This window comes from Perognathus longimembris, chromosome 7, assembly GCF_023159225.1.
Source record: "Perognathus longimembris pacificus isolate PPM17 chromosome 7, ASM2315922v1, whole genome shotgun sequence".
Lineage (NCBI taxonomy): Eukaryota > Metazoa > Chordata > Mammalia > Rodentia > Heteromyidae > Perognathus > Perognathus longimembris.
In genome coordinates this window covers 46,901,008-46,918,851 of record NC_063167.1, presented here as the reverse complement: position 1 = coordinate 46,918,851, position 17,844 = coordinate 46,901,008, and the positions used below count along the sequence as shown (strand labels likewise).

At 38.6% G+C, this 17,844-nt stretch overlaps 1 protein-coding gene across 5 annotated transcripts; it reads left to right on the top strand.

Annotated features, from left to right (window-relative positions):
* The first annotated feature begins 489 nt into the window (after nt 1–489).
* Nucleotides 490–16,730, top strand: Serbp1 (SERPINE1 mRNA binding protein 1). 5 transcript variants are annotated; one of them, XM_048351551.1, is made up of 8 exons: nt 491–915; nt 4,482–4,632; nt 5,578–5,718; nt 5,842–5,913; nt 6,467–6,541; nt 8,499–8,676; nt 12,717–12,890; nt 14,613–16,730. In XM_048351551.1, exons 1-8 carry the CDS (start codon nt 603–605, stop codon nt 14,667–14,669), a joined length of 1,161 nt encoding a protein of 386 aa, XP_048207508.1. In that variant the 5' UTR covers nt 491–602; the 3' UTR covers nt 14,670–16,730. The 5 variants fall into 5 exon arrangements, with proteins under 5 accessions (XP_048207506.1, XP_048207508.1, XP_048207505.1 ...); XM_048351548.1 differs by having other exon boundaries at nt 6,422–6,541; XM_048351550.1 differs by having other exon boundaries at nt 5,824–5,913.
* The last annotated feature ends 1,114 nt before the right edge of the window (nt 16,731–17,844 follow it).

The following is a 17,844-nucleotide window of genomic DNA, read 5'->3' as shown; positions in this document are numbered from 1 at the left end:
CTTGGGACGAGCAGCCGAGCGGACGCAGCCTACGGGAGGCTGGTGCGGCGCCTCACCTCCCACCCCCGGAAGTTTGTCTCCTGTTGCGAGGTCTCGGAGTCACCTTGACTCTCCCCGAGAGGTGGAGAAAGTTAGCTCCGGCCTTGAAGGCCGGGAGAGTGAAACCGGAGACACAGTACACTTTCTTGAGCCAAAGATGCCGTCACGTTTTCCTGTTTTCACCGACAAGACCTAGCGAGTTTCAGGGTGACAAGAGCAGGTGGCAGGACTCCGCCCACCATCAGGATTTCCCCTCCCTCAGCTCGCACGCTTCAATCGCTCCCTAAGATCCCGCCTCTCGGGCGCGCGCGAAGAGTGGTCGCTCGATGGCTGCTGGGAATTGAAGTCCCGTCTCGGTCAGTGGCCTCAATACAGACGACACTGGCCTACACACCCCATGGTGCAGCGCGACACCGGCCGCTCCCGGATGTGTGCCTGGCGCCGGAAGAGAAGACGGCCCCCCTCTCTCGGCCCGGCCATCTTGTGGGAAGAGCTGAAGCAGGCGCTGTTGGCTCGCGCGGCCCGCTGCAATCCGTGGAGGAACGCGCCGCCGAGCCACCATCATGCCTGGGCACCTACAGGAAGGCTTCGGCTGCGTGGTCACCAACCGATTCGACCAGTTATTTGACGACGAATCGGACCCCTTCGAGGTGCTGAAGGCAGCAGAGAACAAGAAAAAAGAAGCCGGCGGGGGCGGCGTTGGGGGCCCTGGGGCCAAGAGCGCTGCTCAGGCCGCGGCCCAGACCAACTCCAACGCGGCGGGCAAGCAGCTGCGTAAAGAGTCCCAGAAAGACCGCAAGAACCCGCTTCCCCCCAATGTCGGCGTGGCTGACAAGAAGGAGGAGACGCAGCCGCCCGTGGCGTTAAAGAAAGAAGGTAAAGCCGGGGTGGCAGGCAGGGAACATCGGGGACAGAGGGAAGGAGCCGGGGGGGGACTCAAGGCCGCCACTTGCTTGTAGGCAAGTTCCGAGGATCTCTCGGAGACTCGGCCCTCCTCTCCGCACGTTTCCCCCAGGCGACAAAAGCCAGGTCCCGCGAAGGTGCTGGGACCGAGGTGGCCGACCCCAAGTTCACGCCACTGCCTGTAAGATTCGCGGAGCCACGCCGTTCCCGCCTAAGCCTGGGCGAGGAGTCGGGTCCTGCGGGCCGGAGCCTTCCCGCCGATTCCCCGGCGGGCGAGCTGGCGGGCGGGATCTTTCTGCAGCCTTTCGTTCCTAGCAAGAGCCCTAGTAGCCACAGCTTTTTCCCGGGCAGAGCTTTTCCCTCCGTGTGCTCCTGGGAAGTGCTTGTGTTTGCTTCGGGCTCTAGCTCTGTCGTCTTGCCCCTCGGTGGTGCGGGTCACCCTAAGTGAAAAACTGGTGCTCGGAGTTTGCACCAGGGGCTATCAGGTGTGGTTGGAACAGGTGCTGTTTGGAGTACCGCACGTGCTTTATTGTCCCCACTCCTAGTCCCCTGACTCTTGGAATCTCGTTCTAACTTGCTGAAGTGGATTAAACTGTTGAGAAGGAAGAGATTTGGCTCCATTTGGTGAAGCGGGAGTTCCAAATGAGGATTGGGTGTTACAGAACAGCCCTCGTGGCCCATCCATTCCCCCGGTTTCCTGCATTTACGGTTTCTGGGCCTCGTGGGTGAAACGGGGAGTGCGGCTGTCAGTGTTCCGCCGCAGAGCAGTGTAGTCTGTAGCTTCCCCTCTCTCTACATGTGCCTGAAGCGTGGTCAGGACTTCGCTGTTCTGGCACTGCAGGTTTCAGTTTTTCATTCTTCCTTGTTACTGATTTGTGGATGAAAAGCAACCGTACAATTGGAATAAGAAAGCATGAATAATCTGTAGCAAGTAGGTGTAGCACTTGAGACCTAACCTCTGAGTGTTGGAGAGTGCCTTTACACGTTGAAAGTTGAAGTTAGTCTTACTACCACGTGCTCCTGGAAGGGCTTGTTTATAGCAGCTTTGGTGTAGGGAATTTTTTAAAAAGAACTTTAATGAGTCTAGGAATACAAAAATCTTGGACCTAGATGGTGAATTAAACGCAGGAATTCTTGTGTAAAATTATGTGTTTGGAGGGGAAAACCTACTGGAGTATTAGCAAGAATTTATACAACACATCGGCTATAAAGTATTCAGCCAGTTAAGCTTATGGCAGTCTACCACACAGTTGTGAATAAAACATCTAATTTTTGTGTTAGGAGGAGCACAGTTGGTGTAATTAAACTGCTTAAATTTAACTCTTTGATCACACTAATTAGAAAGAACATGAATAAGTTGGATCTAAAAACAATTTCCTAAGTACTAGGTAGACAGGTTCACTCCTTTAAAGTGTTTAAAACCTGAGACATGGTTTCAATGTCTCTTGTTTTGATTGTGAAGTTCATCTCTGAAATAACCTCTGCAGTTAGAAATGTAGGGAAATAGTTTATAAATAGATGTAACTTTTGGTATAAAACTTGAATTGACACTTACATAATCATTCTTTGCTTGGAAAAACCATTTCAGATTAGTTACCATGTTCCTTAGTATTTTAGTGGATGTCTCCCCCTCACAACTCCTCAATGTGTTGGGTATGGAAATCAACACTTGTCATGCAGCAGTTCTCAACTATATCCCCCACCCTCAAAACAGTTTTTAACATAAAGATGAAAAAACACAGGCTTATAAGTGTAGACGAAGTGTTGAATGGAAAATAATTATTTTCAGATTTTATTGGCTATTAGTCATTTTTTTTGTGTATTGGGTGATATACCTGTAAACAAAGTTCCCGCCCATTATAGTGGGAACAATTGTTATTCTCTCATGTGTTTTGCCTTTTGTAATAGGTTCTAACACCGGGCCTTAGGTGCTCTAAACTTGCCTTAAATGAATTTTGTATTGTAGCTTGTCAATTTAGAATATCACAGAGTGTATAAAAAAATAACGCCTAATTTGAGTGCAACTTGCAAGTGTAAAGTACCTCAAAATAAGCTTGCATTTAAAAAGTTAGTCATTTTTCATTGAGTTTTTTGTGGTTCTAATGATGGAACTCAGCAGATTACATGGTATTCAAGTACTTTATTGCTGAGCCATATCCCCAGCTGGGTTTTATGATTTTTAGATTCTGTAGGCCTAATGTTGAATATTGGGTGGGGAAGCAAGCCATTGTTCATTGGGTGTGTTTGGCTTGGAAATTATTAGGAGGACTGGTTACGTAGCTTCTCCCTAATACTTTATACCTGTGATGAAATTTATTTAAATGCTCTGGTATGAGATCTGCATTTTTTGTCTGCCCTGAGAGTTTACAGAGAATGAACTTGAAAGTTTATTAAAGAGGTGCATATTTGTATGGCTGAAGTGGTGTGCAGTTTTGAACAGTTGGGTGTGTCCCAATAGTGTCCTACTTCCTTAGAAATAGTGAAATAATGTAAGATCTTAAAATCATATCTCAGCGGTGTTTTTGATTTGTTGGACACTGATTTGGGAATTACAGCATACTTGAAATCTTAGTCATTTACTTAACCTTCTGTCTTGAGTACCAGTAATTCATATTGGTTCCTTTTTTGAGGACTCTTGGTTCATTCTAATTACTTTGGAGAAAAGCAGTAAATAGGAAAATCAGTAAATTATTTAGTTACTACATGTTAATTACATTCTTTTTTTCTTCTATGCTGGGATTTAAACCCAGGGTCTTATACCTGCTAACATGCCACTGAGCTGTATCCACAGCTCTTAATTGCATTTTACTTAAGGGAGGGTCTTTCTGTTTTTAGGAATTCAAAAGCAAAGACACATAAGGGCAAGCCTTAAAAAGAGACCATTTTAATAACTGAATTATTTACTAATGGTTACATAAAGGTTTTTTCCCCCCCCTGAGTCTGGGGCTCCAATTTGGTATCTGAAACATTTGCTCATTGCCTGCCACTCTACCACCTGAGCCATGCCTCTATAATAGTATATTTTAAGAAAAAGTTGTGAGATTGCATGCACTTTATGTAATGGAGATAGGGAAGAATGGTACTTTTTTCTGGTTAAATAGATGTTTTACTGTTAATCTGAGACAGGGTCTGTAACTCAGAACTTTTATTCTAAACTGGTGATGCTCTGTAGAGGTCTTAAATGTCCTTCGTTTTTCTTTCACATTTGTAATTTTAAAGAAGTAGGAGTATTCCATTTCTTCCCAGGTTACATAAAATATAATATAGATGCTCACTTTTTTCAGTATTAATCACTAGAGACTGTGTGTGACATCTAAAAAATTCTTGAGAGGAGGAGTAGGGTTACCCAAATGACATCCAAGTCAGAATAATTGTAGATACCTGAGGGATAACTTGGCAAACGAGAGAAAGTTAAAACAAGGTCATGATTGATGAGAAATTTCCCTAAAGTACTTGGTTATACACTGGGGTTTTTAATTAATCAGGGCCTAAATTTCAATTGCAAAAAATGATTTATTGTGCTGGTTATTTATTATTAGGAATAAGACGAGTTGGAAGAAGACCTGATCAACAACTTCAGGGTGAAGGGAAAATAATTGATAGAAGACCAGAAAGGCGACCACCTCGTGAAAGAAGATTTGAAAAGCCACTCGAAGAAAAGGGTGAAGGAGGCGAATTTTCAGTTGATAAGTGAGTTTTAAAAATATTTCTTCATGTTTCATTACTTTCTAGTTAGCATGAAGCTGTAAATTGGCCATATTTTCCAGTATCGGTATAGCTGATTTATTTGTTTGCTTTTTAGAGAAACCTATGTGTTCATTGTTGTAATTAGATTCTGGATTAAACATTCAAACTTTGATCTCTTTACCAGTAGGAGGCCATATTCCCAGCCTCTATACCAGTAATTTTTTCTTTTTTTTTTTCTTTTTTTTTTTTTTGGCCAGTCCTGGGGCTTGGACTCTGGGCCTGAGCACTGTCCCTGGCTTCTTTTTGCTCAAGGCCAGCACTCTGCCACTTGAGCCACAGCGCCACTTCTGGCCATTTTCTGTATATGTGGTGCTGGGGAATCGAACCCAGGGCCTCATGTATATGAGGCAGGCACTGCTGCCACTAGGCCATATCCCCAGCCCCTCTATACCAGTAATTTTTATGTTGGTTAAATGTGTTTAAAGTTTTGTGTATTTGTAAATAGTTTAATAGTGAATAGCACTGAAAATATACATGGCACTAGCAATAATGTTTAAAGAAGGCCAAATAATGTTGCTTCATAGGTCTTCTTGATTCTGTTTGGAAATGGACTTAGATTTTCTTTTTTTCTTTTTTTTAATTAAATTTTATTGACAAGGTGATGTACAGAGGGGGTATAGTTACATAATAAGGTAGTGAGTACATTTCTTGTCTAATTTGTTACACCCTCATTTTTCTTTCCCTTCCCTAGTTCAGATAAGCATATATACAATATCCAGTGTACCAAAATGTCCTTTGTGTTTGGAAATGGACTTATATTTTCTAAAATATGTGTTTAGCTGTTGAGTTATGAGTCAGTAAGCATATTCTGTATTTACAAGCCTTTGAATAGGTATCTTACTCCTTTTTCTGGAAACTTTGGAGCTGTAATTGTCAATTTGTTTGTAGACCGATTATTGACCGACCTATTCGAGGCCGCGGTGGTCTTGGAAGGGGGCGAGGAGGTCGTGGACGTGGAATGGGCCGAGGAGATGGATTTGATTCTCGTGGCAAACGTGAATTTGATAGGCATAGTGGAAGTGATAGATCGTAAGTCTTATGTTGATTATTTCATTTTTTTAGATATTAATGTATTAATAAACAAAATTTGAATTTCTAGAACTAAAGAGTATTATGTTAACTCAGTTTTGTTAGTTCTTTTTCACATTACAGTGGTCTGAAGCATGAGGACAAGCGTGGAGGTAGCGGATCTCACAACTGGGGAACTGTCAAAGATGAATTAACGTTGGTATTCTGATTTTTTTAAGTTAAATTACTTCAATAAAAGTGAACTTAGAATGTTTTAGAAGCTTAGTGATACTGAAATTTTGCTCCTGACAAGAATGGATACTTTATCAAAGCTATTGCTTAAATAATGTCTTGAGAAGGGTTTTGTTTTATATCATGATCAGTTTTTCTATCCCTAAGTATATATATGTATATTTTATATACATATTATTATTATTATTGAAGCTTTTCTGAAGCCCTACATGTTTGACGTTTGGATATTCTCATTTCATTGTGCCTGCAATATAGTTCCTTTAATTTTAGCCTTTCCATATATGACAGTAAAGTTTTGTTTTAAAACTATGTTAGCTATCATAACTTTTATTGTTTGTTTTATCTTAGAGGTCTTCTAGGGAGTAAATTTAGTGGGAATGCTTTAAAAATGTGAAATTTTCTGTTTTGTGTAAAGAACTCTTTGGTTACATGTAAATGGACCTAGATGCCTTTCTTTTCTTTCTTTCCTTAGAGAGTCCCCCAAATACATTCAGAAACAAATATCTTATAATTGCAGTGACTTGGATCAAACAAATGTGACTGAGGAAACACCTGAAGGTGAAGAACACCCAGTGGCAGACACTGAAAATAAGTAAGTGGTTTGTGTGATGGTTCAACACTGAAGTGAGTTTGGGTTTTTTCCAGTAAGTTAACTCATAGATTCAGTACTGTTACTTCATGACAGTAAGAGAGGTTTTGTTTTATTTTGACTTGGGTGCTTGCTGTGTATAAAGCCCAGAATGTCTTGAACTTGTGATCCTCTTCAGTTTATTGAGTGCTGGGATTGCCTGACTTATTATTTTTGTTTGATTAGTTGTTTTACTACTGTCATGCATCTTAGGAAATTAAGAGCTGAACTACTTTGGTAAAACCTATTAACACTAATCACAAAAATAACTGTTGAAATCCAAGGATGGAGAATAGGGGAAGGGTTCTATACATTTGACCTATAAGTACCCTGATTAAAATCAAGTTGTAGCAATTCTAGTATAGAACTCTTCTCAGCCTTGTGCTGAATTCATCCACTTTTCCTAGAAATGTATATATTGAAAAGACAGTCCTTTCTCCAATATATGTTCTTGATATCTTTGCAAAAATCAGTTGACTGTAAATATGGCTGGCTAATAGGGTTGTGTTCTACTCTGTGGGTTTATCTTTTTATTTAGAATAGATATTCTCAACTAGACCACATTGAAATCAGTCAAAAAAGGAATTCTTTCTAAAGATTTCCTTTTTATGGGTAGAATTGCTCTTAGGGTGAAACACTGGCAATGACAAGAAAGGGTGTCATTCCTCGACTTTCTGGCATAAGAGAAAATTACGTACTGTTGGAAAGAGTAAATCAAAATACAGGGTGATATTTTGTACTTGGGGTAATGTAAATTTATATGAAACTATAGAGTCCTAATTTTGTATTGTAAGCAATGGAATTGTGATGGTGACTTTCATGAACCCTGTGTAGGATTAAGTAACCCCAAAGTGCTGAAAACAACTTTATCAGAACACCTATGTTTGGGACACTTTCAACAAGATCCACAAAAATTGTAATTGTTTACCAGAAGTGAATGATAATATTGATAGGACATTAAGTACATACCTTTGGCTCTGTGCAGGAATAAATAAATTTGGGAATCAAGAAGGTAATGATGCTTATCAAAATCTTCTTAGTAATATTATATCTTGTATGTGGTAGTAGAAGTGAAACAAAGCTTAGTTTGTGACGTTTCCAGAGCTTTTGTATGATTTAGTATTTAGACTTTACCTTACTCCTTGAGTACAGGTGTCATACATAACTCATGGTGTTCAGCTATGCTAAGTTCTAATCATAAGAGTTATATTTAGAAGTAAGTAATTTGGTATTGTGTTGAAAACCAGTTTTGTGAATAGATTACTAGTGAAACCTTAGTCTTCTGTCTCTACAGGTTGGTAGAAACTTGGCTTTTGGTTTATTTTGCATCAGGTGCTAGTTGCTGAAATAAAAAGATCAGTTTTCTTATACTGCATAATATGAAACCTGGTAGCTTTACTATGCATTCTTACTAAATCTTTGCTTCATGTATGTTATGAGTTATATATTGGGTTGTGGAAAGTAAATGTCCTTCAGGAGACTATAGGCCAAGAGTATTAATTACATAAGAGGGTTTAAAGTGGTTTAAAGCCAGGTGTCAGTGGCTTATGCCTATAATACTAGCTAATCACAAGGCTAAACGAGGAAGATCACAGTTCAAGGCCTGCCTTTGTAGAAAAGTGCAGTACTCCATCTATAAACCAGAACAGTGGAGACAAGGTGTGGCTCAAGTGGTAACCATGAGCAAGAGTGAGACCCTAAGTCAAGCTCAGGCCAATAAGAAAGTCAATTGTATATTCCTAGGTTGTGTATGTTCACTGATCTGTCTCTGCCATGTTAACGTTAAAATATTGGATTATATAAAGAATTATGAGTTTTGCAGTCTTTCTAGCCAGAATTTTTTTATAATTGTAAGTTTGAAAGCTCATTAAATTAGACTAAGCTACCTACCGGTTACAAAATTGAAACATCTTTTTTTCAGGGAGAATGAGGTTGAAGAAGTTAAGGAAGAGGGTCCAAAAGAGATGACACTGGATGAGTGGAAGGCTATTCAAAATAAAGACCGGGCAAAAGTTGAATTTAATATTCGGAAACCAAATGAAGGTGCTGATGGGCAATGGAAGAAGGGATTTGTTCTTCATAAATCAAAGAGTGAAGAGGTAAAATTAAGATTTGTGGTGTTTTAACTGTGACCTCAATGAGTTTGTACCTTTGCTTTAGATTTTACAATGATAATTTGTATAAAACACAAAGGTATTCACTTAGATCATTGGGGGCTGATAAGTTGGACTTTGTTTTGGAATTTTACTTGGATTCATTAAAGGATTCTTCTGTTAGGTTGAAATGCTAACATTTCTCTAAATGACATTTTCTAAAATATTAGGCTTTCTTATTAATACCTTTCAAGATTAGCTGTCCATGGCGTTTACAATAGGACTTGGTAAAGTTAATCTTACTAAGGTAAGAAATCTTCCTTTTTTTTTTTTGGTGCCAGTTCTGGGGCTTGAACTTAGCCTGAGCACTGTCCCTGGCTTCTTTTTGCTCAAGGCTGGCACACTACTACTTGAGCCACAGCGCCACTGATGGCTTTTTCTGTATATGTGGTGCTGAGGAATCGAGCCCAGGGCTTCATGCATGCTAGGCAAGCACTCTACCACTTGGCCATATTCCCAGCCCCAAGGTATGAAGTTTTTTACAAGACCAAATGATTAACTTATATTAGGTTTCCTTTTTTTAGGTAGCATGCAAATTAATGAAAGTATTTGAGAAATGCATGTTGGTGATTTGATTCAGTAGCCTTTATTTTAAAAGCCTTGGGGCATGTTAGAAAAAGGCCACAGTGCCATCTCTGATTAAGATTTGATAAGTATGAGACCTTAGCCATTATTCTACTAAATTCTTTTTCCCTATCAGCTTCTTTTGACCTTTAGAGGTATGTACTTACGTCATAAATTGGCTGTAGCAGAAATCAGCATAAATCCTATTATCCTAAGGTAAAGTAATATGTTACATAGTTAAATGTTACATGGGCATAATTGAAAGATTCAATAACATTCTATTGTTATTTAGTGCTGAGGCTTGAACTAAGGGCTTTTGGTGTGTGTGCAATCTACCACTGAGTACCTTTACAGCCAACTCAGTAAGATTGTAAAAGTAATTTAGTTTTAATAAGCAAAAAGATATCTGGAGACAGTGAATATTATGAAATAGATATTGAAAAGTCAAGTGGTTTTAACAACTCCATCAAGATAACAAATGCAAACTTAAATGTCTTACAGAAAAAAGCTATTTTGTTCCATTAGAAGGCTTTTTGTTTTGCCTTTGGTTCCTGTGCTGGGGCTTGAACTCAGGACCTCAGTTTTTCACTTGTGGCTGGTGCTCTACCTCTTGATCGACACCCAATTCAGCTTTTTGTTGGTGAATTGGGAGATGCTAGTCTTGTACTTTTCTGCCCAGGGCTGGCATTAAATTAAGTTGTGAACCTCAGCTCAGCATCCTGAATAGGATTATGAGCTTGAGCTACCAGTGCACCCAGTGCCCAGCAAAATGAACTTCTCAAATCTGCTTTATTGGCTGGCATTGGATCTTCAGTATTTGACGTGAGATCATAATTATGTCAGCAGAGCAATTATAGAATGTTTGATTCTGGAGCTGTGAAGGTTCATGTTAGAGAGATTGCTTATTTGAACTAATTGTGAAACACCTGTGTGAAGCCGCAGTCCTGGGCTTGAACTCAGGGCCTGGGCACTGATCCTGGCTTCGTTTTGCTCAAGGTTAGCACTCTATCACTTGAGCCACAGCGCCATTTCTAGGTTTTTCTATATATGTGGTGCTGAGGAATCGAATCCAGGCCTTATGTATACAGGGCAAACTCTTTACCACTAGGCAATATTCCCAGCTCCTGGGAACCATCTTTTACTAAGCTCTTAAGATAATTCTTGGACTTTTCTATAAATTCTATTTGTAATTTAAGGTGGATTTATTAAAACCTTGAAATTTTTATATATTTTGTAAGCATCTGTGTAAATAACCCAATTTTAAGGCCCAACCATACCCATGGTTTTGCAGACCACTTGAGTCATGTTTGCTAGAGAGCTTTTGCTGCTTGTTTTGGAGATAAAAGTTTTAAAAGACTTGGCCAGACTGGCCTTGAATCTCATCTTTCAGATATCAGTATTCTGATTGCTAGAATTACAGGCATGAACCACTGGCACTTGACTTGCTTTACCCTCTCTTCCTTCCTCTATTTTCTTTTTCTTTCCCTTTCTCTTTTCTTTCCATCTATGTGCATGTATCAGTAGTAGGGCTTATAGTGCCTGGGCACTGCACTCACTGCCTTTGAGCTCCTTTGCTCAAGGCTAGTACTCTTACACTTGTGCTGTGCATGGCTCCACTTTAAGCTTTTTTGTTTGTTAATTGTAAGAAGAGTCTCTTGCATTTGCTTGTTCCTGCTGACTTTGAACCACTATCTTCAGCTCTTAGTTTTGCAAATAGCTAGGATAACAGACAATGGGCCACCAGGGCCCAGCTTTAGGTTTTTTTAAACTTTAGTAAAACTCCAGGCTTTTTTGCTTTTCTGTTCTAAAATTTTATAATAAATTCTGATCAATTAGTTGGTATATTGGTTTGAGATAAAAACATTTAGACACAGAACACAGTATATAGAATTGATTTGTTATTTATTTATTTATTTATTTTTGCCAGTCCTAGGGCTTGGACTCAGGGCCTGAGCACTGTCCCTGGCTTCTTTTTTGCTCAAGGCTAGCACTTTGCCACTTGAGCCACAGCGCCATTTCTAGCTGTTTTCTATATATGTGGTGCTGAGGAATCCAATACAGGGCTTCATGTATGGGAGGCAAGCACTCTTGCCACTAGGCCATATTCCCATCCCCTGATTGTAATTTTCTAAAGTTTCTTTTTTTCATATTTATATCTATTTGATTTTTAGGTTCCTTTAAAATTAATAACCCTGCCTTTGAGATGGCTTGACACAGTGGTGATTTGGGTATCAGGTGATAAAAATGTAAAGATAACACTTAATTACCAACAGCTGTAATATTTTAAGTTTATTCAGAAAGAACAACTTGTTCTTTTTCCCTTCAAAAAGGAGGGTTATACATGAACTTAGAGAAAGGAATAATGTGCCTTTAATTAGCATAAGCAAAATTTTCAACCAGAAGACAAAACACTTCTTTGTTCCAGATATATAAAAAGTTTGATATTAAGCAATATAAAATAATGATGGATATATTCATTCACATTGAGTACAGGTTGCATAGTTGGGCTAATTCTTTGTTCTTAAACAAGAAAACTTATTATTTTTCAAGCTTTGCTTTCCTGTTACTTAGTGTCCCTGAGTAAGTGATATAGCTACACATACAAAATATCTAAATTTTACCAACTTTTCATTTTCAAGAAAGTTCATTGGCTTACAAGTGATGGCTTAAACTATAATCCTAGCTACTTGGAACATACAAATTGGATTGTGGCTTGAGGCCAATTTATGCATAAAAAAAGTTTATGAGTGACACGGGGGAACATTTCTAGGAAGGCAGATCTTAACTATCATACTCAAATATAACTAATGCAAAAAAAAGGACCAGAGGAGTGGTAGCAAGTATCTAGCAAGGGGAAGACACAGTTCAATCAAAATGAAGAATTATTTTGGTATATTTAAGGTGTGGTTTTATGTGTACATAGCTTTTCAAATTAGATTTTAAGCTTCATAGGTTGATTGAATGTTTTGAAATCCAAACTTTGGATTTTATATTTAAAGATGTCCAACATGTATATGAATGGACAAACCTAAAATCTGTACATGTCTTCCCAGGTGCTAGTTTTGAAGAATTAAGATGTATTTCAACATTGTATAATTACTAGTGGATACTTTGGGTACACATTTACAGATTTCACTGCCAAAGATTGCCATTAAGTAGTTCTAGAGTGGGGACCAGCCACTTTAATACTGAAGTCAGTCAGTAACACTTGGAATTCAGAGTAGTTTGAGATAGAAGGAAGTTTAAGGGCATTCTTATTTTAAGGATAATGGTAGCTGAACCCAAAGCTGACTTTATTACCTATAGAGAAAGATTTCTTCACGTAAAGTAGGTTGAATAGTTGGTCTTTTAGTAGAAAACTCATCACTTAGATGGCAGTATTGCTTTCCTTGTATATTGCCCAGTATTCTTGACATTTTTAGGCTCATGCTGAAGATTCGGTTATGGACCATCATTTCCGGAAACCAGCAAATGATATAACATCTCAGCTGGAGATCAATTTTGGTGACCTAGGCCGCCCAGGACGTGGTGGCAGGGGAGGACGAGGTGGACGTGGACGTGGTGGACGTCCAAACCGTGGCAGTAGGACTGACAAGGTAATTGTAGGACTTCTTTTTCCCTTTTAAGTTAATCACTGTCTGAATTCTTTCAGAATGTTAGAAGCAAAATAAAATTAGGCTTTTTTTGTTTTTTAAAATAGTCTTTTAGAAAGCTATATTTTAGGATATATTTCTGTTCAAATCATCCCCCTGTTAACATTCCCCTCCCCCCCCAAAAAATATCCTGGAGCTTGAATACAGAGTCTGGGCACTGTCCCTGAACTTGATCTGCCACTTGAGCCACAGTGCTGCTTCCAGCTTTTTCTTAGTAGTTTATTAGAGAAGAATCTCATGGCCCTTCCTGCTCAGGCTGGTTTCAAACCATGATCCTCAAATCTCAGCCTCCTGAGTAACTAGGTTTATAGCTACCCTTGCTCAGCTTACTTTGAGTAGTGTTAACAGTACAGTCAAATTAGCCACACTTAATCATTGAATTATTAGGCGTTGGTGACAGTATTGTGCTGGTTTTTTTCTGTACTGAGGTCATTTTTATTCTCTACGTAACATTTAATGGATGAGAGAATTCAGGTATGGAAAATCAGCTTCAGTCTTGGCATTTGCTGGGCTTACTTGAAATACCAGTCTATTCCCTTTATTTTGGTAATTCCTCATTACTTTTTATAGCCTGTCCATTATACTGTTCATTGTTTGACATTTGTAAGACCATTTTTTTTTGTTTCTACTAAACTCTGACAGCTGGCTTTTTTTTTTTTTTTTTGCCAGTCCTGGGGCTTGAACTCAGGGCCTGAGCACTGCCTTTGGCTTCTTTTTTTGCTCAAGACTAGCACTCTACCACTTGAGCCACAGCACTACTTCTGTTTTTTTCTGTATGTGTGGTGCTGAGGAATCAAACCCAGGGTTTCATGCCTGCTAGGCGAGCATTCTACCACTAGACCACATTCCCAGCCCACATCCATGTTTTTTGGGGGGGGGGGCAGTCCTGGGGCTTGGACTCAGGGCCTGAGCATTGTCCCTGGCTTCTTTTTGCTCAAGGCTAGCACTCTGCCACTTGAGCCACAGCGCCACTTCTGGCCGTTTTCTATATATGTGGTGCTGGGGAATCGAACCCAGGGCTTCATGTATGTGAGGCAAGCACTCTTGCCACTAGGCCAATTCCCAGCCCTACATCCATGTTTTTTATTTGGGTAGTATTGGCCTATGAATCTGTACTGTGCCTTATGCTTAATTATTAGATAGGTAGATATGCTCTCTATCCTGTTTTTGTGTTTTTTTTTAAATACGTGGACTATGTGGCTTGGTGGTTTCTTGTTAAGTGGTTTCTTAGACTGTGTGTTACTCCTATGTAACAATGATTTATTAGGAAAATAAGTAAGCTAGGTGTAATGATGAATTCCCGTTCCAATACTCAAGAGAGTAAAGAAGTAGGAGGATCTCAGATTTGTTTGAGGCTAGTCTGGGCTACATAGTAAGACTCTGTGGTCCAATAAAAAAGTAGTGAAGGTAGAGTGTTGGCTAGCTTGCATAGAAAAATGCCCTGGATAATAAAAAGGAACAGGAGACATCTGTTATTGTAGGGAATTTTAAGTCATGATAGTAATTGAAAATAAGGTTTATTGAAAGTAATTGTGATTGCTTTCTGACTTAATACTACCCACTATATTCAAAGTATGTTTTAAGAGTTCTTTGGTTAAATGTGGATATTGGTAGTATATTTTCAAAATTTGAGGATTGTGATTTGTTTTTTTTTTTTTTTTTCAGTCAAGTGCTTCTGCTCCTGATGTGGATGACCCAGAGGCATTCCCAGCTCTGGCTTAACTGGATGCCATATGACAACCTTGGTTCCTTTGTGGACCATCCTGTTCTAAAAGCTTTTGCATGCTTAAGGATCCCAAACAACTAAGAAATTTAAAAAAAAAAAAAGACTGTCATTCATACCATTCACACCTAAAGACTGAATTTTATCTGTTTTAAAAATGAACTTCTCTCGCTACTCAGAAGTAACAAAAATGGTAGTCAGTTTTGTATTTAGAAATGTATTGGTAGCAGGGATGTTTTCATAATTTTCAGAGATTATGCATTCTTCATGAATACTTTTGTATTGCTGCTTGCAAATATGCATTTCCAAACTTGAAATATAGGTGTGAACAGTGTGTACCAGTTTAAAGCTTTCCCTTCATTTGTGTTTTTTAATTAAGGATTTAGATGTTCCTCTAATATACAGACTGGTATAAATATCGGACATTTTCAGTTTTAATACCTGCTTTGCATTTTCACACATAGTCAACTGGGACATTTAAACTTTGATTTGTCAGATTTTATGCTGTGTGGAATACTAACTACTTTATGTATTTTAACTTAGTTTTAATATTTTCGTTTTTGGGGAGAAATCTTTTCACTTCTCATATAGCTGTTATATACGCTAAATCTTTATATACAGATATATCAGTACTTGAACAAATTCAAAGCACATTGGTTTATTAACCCTTGTTCCTGCATGGTTCATTAGGTTCGAATTATATCTGATACACAATTACATTTACCTTTCAAATGTGTGGCTTTCCCATCTAAAAGCTAAACTAGATACCTTATTAGTAAAACGTGTTTAAGCTACTTACTCTTGATAGATATATCCTGTCAAGTGAAGGCATTTTGTGGGAATGAGTTTTTCCCTCTCCTTCCCAACAGACGGTGGAATAATTTGGGTTAATGCATAACATTTAAACTTCATAAATTGTGTCTAGCCACTTGCTATAATTGATGTATGAAAGATCCCCAAGTCAAAATGGTACACCCTTCTTATTCTGAAGACACCAAAGGGCACTCACTGGTTAGTGTGGTGAGAGGGGAGAGTATTTTGATTTTTAATGTTTGGAAATTAGCTTTACAAGGTTGAAACAGCAGCACCATCCATAAAATGTAAACCAAAAATATTAGTGTTTATAATCTGTATTATTTGGCCTGAAGTTTATAGGTGAATGTTCCACTGGAGTTGAATAAGTATTTTCCTTCTTCCTCCGTTAGAAAGTTAGGTAATGAATTAATTCCTTGAATGGGAGCAATACCACTAGTTTTAAAAGTACATAAGTAGAATTATCAAGAGGTTTTCTGGGATATTTAAAAAGCCCTGCCACATTATTGGTTAAACAGGGAAGGAATTTAAAGTTTAAACTCATTTGTTATTCAGTTTTGTCAGTAATTTTCTACCTCTGTGTCCTGTTTTTAAAATATTGGAGATCTTAAATCGTAACACGTCTGCTATTTAGTAGATTTGTTTTCACATACCCTTGTAGAAAACCATTCTAGAAAATATTGTACAGTACAAGTTATTCATTTGATAAGATTTTATTGATCTAGTTACCTACTAATAGTCTTGACATCTTAGAAAGGGGGTGATTGTTTTTTAATGATGGATAAACAAACGTGTGCTGGTGTTTTAGAACTTATGATGTTGAGCATGTTCTGCACTGGTGCTATTGTCTAATTTTATAATCTATAAACATACTTGCTACCCAGTCAGGTATGAATTTAGCTTATATGGGCTATTTTGCGATTGCAGCATATTTACTCTTAAATCGGTATGAAGTGTCTACATTTCTTGTGAACATGTAGCACTTACAAGACCCTGATTTCCCGCAATACTTTAGAAAATATCTATTAAAACACAAGTTGTGTTAGCTGTCAGCCATTGTCACCAGAGAACACAGCAATATTTGGTATGTTGCAAGCTTGAAGGTAGCTTAAACTTGAAATAGTTGGTCCATTAGTTGTATCTGATGGATGTGAATTTGCCTCCTAGTTCACTTTGTGTCAAGAGCTAAAACTGTGAACCTTTATTGGTGGGTAATAACTGAAAATAAAGATTTATTTTCATGCTCACTTCTTAAAAGTCATAAAAAGCAATCAAATAGGAGCCCATTTATTATGTTTTCTGATTTCTGATCTGTATACCCCCAAGGCAATGCTCACTTGCTTGACTTTTTTGAAATAGATTTTTTTAATTGACATCACTTAAAATATTTATACAGTGCTTTTTGATCATGATTATTCCTCTTTCTTCCTCCTCCCCCCTTTCTCAGACATTGTTTCCTAATGCTCATTTAAAAATTTTTCAGTGGTAAGAAATTATTGGGAGAAATGGCTGTGATGACAAAGTTGGATAAAAAATTTAGGTAAAATATAAATTTCAAGGGCTGATAGAACAGCTGGCTATTTTCTGTTAGAAATCATAGTAAATGTTGTTTAGTGACAAACTGACTGATAATCCAGAGCAGGGGTGGAGATGAACCAGTCAATGAGTTGTAATCATTTGGAATGTAATGGGACTGCATGTATTCTTACTGGCTGCCCAGGGTGGCCTGCCTGCATTGGTTTCATGTTGCCCTTGCCAGAAATCAAATTCCCAGCCACTGCTCTTGAGAGATTCCCTTAAAGGAAACAGATTCCTAAGATATTGATACTGATACTCTTTAATGTTTGTGTGTGTGCGCGCGCGCGCACCTTTATGCCTGTCCTGGGGCTTGAACTCAGCCTGGAGAATGCCCCTGAGCTTTTGTGCTCAAGGCTAGTGCCTTACCATTTGAGCCATAGCTCTACTTTTTGCTTTTTTGGTAGTTAGTTGAAGATAAGCTTTTCAGACTCCCCCCTCTTCCCCCCTCTTCTAGGCTGCTTGGAACTGATCCTCAGCTGTCTGAGTACCTAGGATTGCAGGTGTGAAACACCAGCATCTAGCCTTCATTGAATTTTCTCTGAATTGAATGCTTATAAGTTGAAAAGCTGAAATTTTAAGACATTTCCAGCTTATATTGAAGTGGTTGGGATTCATACTTAATTGGCATAGTACTGTTTTTCAGCCTGTGGAGTTATTGAGATATTTTAAATGTATCACCAGTTCCTTGAGTTCTTTAACTCAGTTTTGTGTTGAAAATGAAAACAAAATACTGGCAGTATTTGAGTCATTTTTCATACGGGTTGGAGGAAGAATTATTAATTC

Bases quoted from the DNA above. Each gene is read 5' to 3' on its own strand.
- Serbp1 (XM_048351547.1), top strand. From the start codon at position 603: ATGCCTGGGCACCTACAGGAAGGCTTCGGCTGCGTGGTCACCAACCGA. The intron at 4,633-5,577 runs GTGAGTTTTAAA...ATTTGTTTGTAG, and splicing joins GGCGAATTTTCAGTTGATAA to ACCGATTATTGACCGACCTA. The intron at 5,719-5,823 runs GTAAGTCTTATG...CAGTTTTGTTAG, and splicing joins CATAGTGGAAGTGATAGATC to TTCTTTTTCACATTACAGTG.